The sequence below is a fragment of the Alosa sapidissima genome, chromosome 7 (assembly GCF_018492685.1).
Source record: "Alosa sapidissima isolate fAloSap1 chromosome 7, fAloSap1.pri, whole genome shotgun sequence".
NCBI classification, from domain to species: Eukaryota; Metazoa; Chordata; class Actinopteri; order Clupeiformes; family Clupeidae; genus Alosa; species Alosa sapidissima.
The window spans coordinates 9,671,024-9,674,934 of record NC_055963.1 but is presented as its reverse complement, the minus strand read 5'-3'; the positions used below and the strand labels follow the sequence as shown (position 1 = coordinate 9,674,934).

General features: G+C 44.7%; 1 protein-coding gene across 2 annotated transcripts in view; it reads left to right on the top strand.

Moving 5' to 3' along the window:
- Positions 1–3,911, top strand: part of ccdc30 (coiled-coil domain containing 30) — a 44,169-nt gene that overhangs the window by 11,402 nt on the left and 28,856 nt on the right. For both annotated transcript variants that reach the window (XM_042096804.1, XM_042096803.1), the window contains 5 exons: positions 339–476; positions 949–1,127; positions 1,471–1,738; positions 2,296–2,418; positions 2,638–2,808. In XM_042096804.1, the coding sequence (XP_041952738.1) occupies positions 339–476; positions 949–1,127; positions 1,471–1,738; positions 2,296–2,418; positions 2,638–2,808 (879 nt within the window). The remainder of the gene's footprint in view (positions 1–338; positions 477–948; positions 1,128–1,470; positions 1,739–2,295; positions 2,419–2,637; positions 2,809–3,911) is intronic.

Sequence of the window (3,911 nt, the reverse complement as noted above, 5' to 3'; positions counted from 1 at the left end):
AGAACATGGTGTTTAAAGCCACCTGATTCCCTGTTATGCTCATAGTCAGAGGCAGAGTGTTTCTGGTTAACCCTTAAAGGTGTAGGTTTTTGAACATTCTAAGTTCCGCAACAATTAAAGGTTCTAAAATTCTATGTTGAATTCAATGAACCCAGATATTCTTTAGAATGTTAATTTCCCAACATTCAAACATTCCTGAGTTCTCGTTTGTAGAGACCGCCTTTTGGCAGCAAGCCCTCAAACAAAACTGTTTAGCAAACAGCATCCGTCATTTCACACCGTGGCAAGCAGTGGGTGGAAACGGGTTCATTATTTGTGGGGTTTTATGCTTTCACCAGATCCTGCATAGAGATCAGGAAGAGTTGAAGGCCTTGAGGTCAGAGGTGCAGTCACTACGAGCCGAGTGTCAGCAAGCCAAAGCCCTCAGCCACATGCTGATGCAAGTGAAAGGAGAGAAGGGGGTCCTCGAGGAGAAGGTGAAGCACATTAAATCACATCATTTTCTTCCTAATGCTGCAGACTTTTCCATTTTTATTGAATGCAGAGCTGCTAACCCTCATGCATTGGTTTTACGCATTGGTGTAAGAGCGCGTAGAGCCAATCAAATGAATGAATCTCGCTTTCAACATTTGGGATCCTTGTTTGTCCTGTCCAGATGTATGTTTCATGAGTGACCAGCGGACTATGCATTATCCCTTTACTGAAATCCCTTCACTGAAATAGCATCAGATGTCTGCTGAAAAATGAATTCCCAATATTCGCTCCAGAGAAATGGTTTGGTGAATAGTGCACTGTGAGATTCAACCTCCAAATTAAAGGTTTAACCTCTAAATTAACATCCAATAGCATTGTCCGTGTTCTATTTTAATTTACACATACTGTGACAGTTGTTTGCACGCAATTTAAAATAAGATGGTTTGTTGTCTCACTGATCTACGTTGTTTGCAGGTGGCACAGTTGGAACGTGCCCACGCTCGACTTAAGAGCGACTTGGCTCTCCAGGCAGAGAACAGCCCGGCCCAGAAGGACCTCAGGGAGAGCTGGGGTCAGGTGTCTGAGCTCACGGCTCAGGTGGAGCGGGTGAAGGCAGAGCTGTCCAGCCTGGAGAAGGAGAACAGAGCACTCAGGTAAACAGCTTTACGAAACATGGCTGGCACTATGTAATTATAAAACACACTAGACTTGGAATAGCTGAGGTGGAAGAGCAAAATGCTAATATCTCCTCCTAGGTCCTGGTGTTTTTGGTAAGTTTCTGTGAAAGGGCTAAATGACATAAGTGGCAGACAAAGAATAATAAAAAAAAATACAGTCATCTTAACAAATATTGCTCCAGAAAAAGCAAACATAAAGCAAACATAAACTGACAGAAATTGAGTATAGGCCTTTGTAACTTGATCCGGTAGCGTGACCTCAACCACCTGTAATTTCTTATGCTGAAACTCCATCTGACCCCAACCCCTCCCCCTGTAGAAGTGACATGGCTGAGAGGAACCGGCAGGAGCTGGAGCTCCAGAGGAAGCTGAGTGAGGAGGCGCAGCTGCGTCTACAGGCCGAGGGGGAGAGACAGCGGCTGGGCCTGGAGCTCCAGCATGTCAGGGACCAGCAGCAACAGCAACAGCAGCAGCATCAGCAGCATCAGCAGCTGGTTTGGCTGGAGGGGAGGAGGCCCAAGCCAGAGGGGGAGCCCAGACCAATGCCTCCCTCTGGGGCCAGTCTGCAGGAGGAGGGGCGCAGTCAGGTAGGAGGAGGCCGGAAGACATTCATATGGTCCTTGCCAGTGTGGGATAACTTTTCCGAACATGTAGGACGGAAGAATAAGCAATTCACTCTCTGTTTGATCGTGCAGATAGCTCAAAATGTGTGCAGATAAGACGGCAGTTGGCTATTTTTGAAGTGCCGTGTATATTTACGCAAAACCATGATACCAAGTTGGAATGACGGTTATCAAGCTCTACCTGTTTTGTCTCCAGCCTGATTGCTGACTGTTTTACTATTCAAGTCCTGTCTGTAGCCCAGTCTGTGGTGGGTCCTCTAGTGAATTATTCTCTTACTCGATTTTATCCACATTTCCACTCAGGGTTCTTTATTTGAATGGCCCAAAATGCTATGAAAACGTTGGATGGAAACCCAGATATTTATATTTCCCCAGACCAAATTGTCACATCCTGAATATGGCATTTCATTCATATCTGACTTAAATACAGTGGGTTACTACTGTAGGTCTAACAGTGTAGTGTCAACATGGCTGGCACGGAGGTTTAAAGCAGGTGATGAGTTGTTGTGGTCATCTTCCAGCTGGCGTCTCTGAAACTGGAGATGCATCGGCTGCACTCTACGCTGGAAGAGGAGAGAGAGCTGGCCAGCCAACACCAGCTGGCCCTGCAGGCACAGATCAATGAAGCACATGCCCGATCAAAGGTTAGAAACACACACACACACACACACACACACACACACAGGAATGAATGGACTTTCGCATAGGTACAGGGCTGCGAGGCCTTGGTGGAGGTCTGCACTATCCAAGTCCTCTTCCAGTTTGGACATGCTTTTGAATATTGTGGGATGGGATACGTTTAGTTTTTTTGCTCTTGAGAAAGTTTATTTCTCCCTCAAGTGTTTGCCATTGTTGCTCTGCAGTCCCAAGATTCAGTCCTGCAGCAGAAAACGGAGGAAAACAAGCAGCTGAGGCAGGATCTGGCCCGCACCCAGAACCTCTTCACCTCAGCTGAGCGCGAGCTGCGCTACGAGAGGGAGAAGAACCTGGACCTCAAGAAGCACAACGCTCTGCTGGACCAGGAGAAGCTCAAGGTAGAAATTACCTCCACAACAAACCCACTGACTCTTCTCTCTCTGTCTTCAAGTTCTTCAAAATTAATGTTTATTTTTTTTTTTTGCTGATGCGAGAAATGATCCGATCCGTGACCAGTGTTTCCACTAGATTTTTTTTTTTTAAAAATCCGAAGAAAAAAAAAAAAGGTTACAAGGGTAGTATGAAAAAACTGGTCGGGTGTCACTCCCGGGATTTTTTTTAATTCTAGTTGCTAATCACACCATTTAGCCTAACGTGACTTGAGAGGGACAGGATTCAGGAACTAAGACAGGCCCATTTCTGTCTGACTCACGTCAGGTTAACCCATGCATTAATTACCACATGTCACTTGAACGCTTGAACATACCGGTAGTTCACGTTGACAATGGAGAAACGCTTAGCTTACTTCGTTTATGACAGAACATGTTGTAGAAACGCAACCACAACACTGCCTGTATTTGGTGCAAATCTCCTTTACTTTATAGTCCGCGATTCACATTAGGCCTACTAGGACATCACCGAGAGTGCATCCAAAATGGTTTTGGCCAAGTTTTGCAATTTACCTTCGTTACTACCAGTCGTTGCTTTTTTAATGCATCGATTCGCGATTGAGTGCACATCTAATGTAACAGCGGTGTCTTTGCGGAGACATCCTCTCCAGTTTCATTTTTGCTGTTGCGAGCGAGTTTATAGACTACGATATGGGAAATACTTTCAATACAATCAGGTTCAGAAATGAATGGGGTTTCCTTAGCCTGGGCTACACCTTGAATTTCCCCTTGGGGATCAATAAAGTATCTATCTATCTATCTATCTATCTATCTATACCTTTCCACCAAGTTGTGCGAAAATTGTAGTTTTTGCGATGTTGAGAAACATGCGTAGCACAAGGAAGCTCTTGATAGCGCATGCCACTAACGTTTAAAAAAACAATATATTTATGGAATAAAACTAGAAAGGTACCTCGGATTAGCATTGCTGTTTATTCTTGAACATTTAGCCTAACCTACTATGCTTCTGGACAATATTTTGCGTCTCCCCTAATTCTGAAGCAGTGGCACCGCTAAATGAAAGTTAATGTTTTAAATAGGCTACATCAATA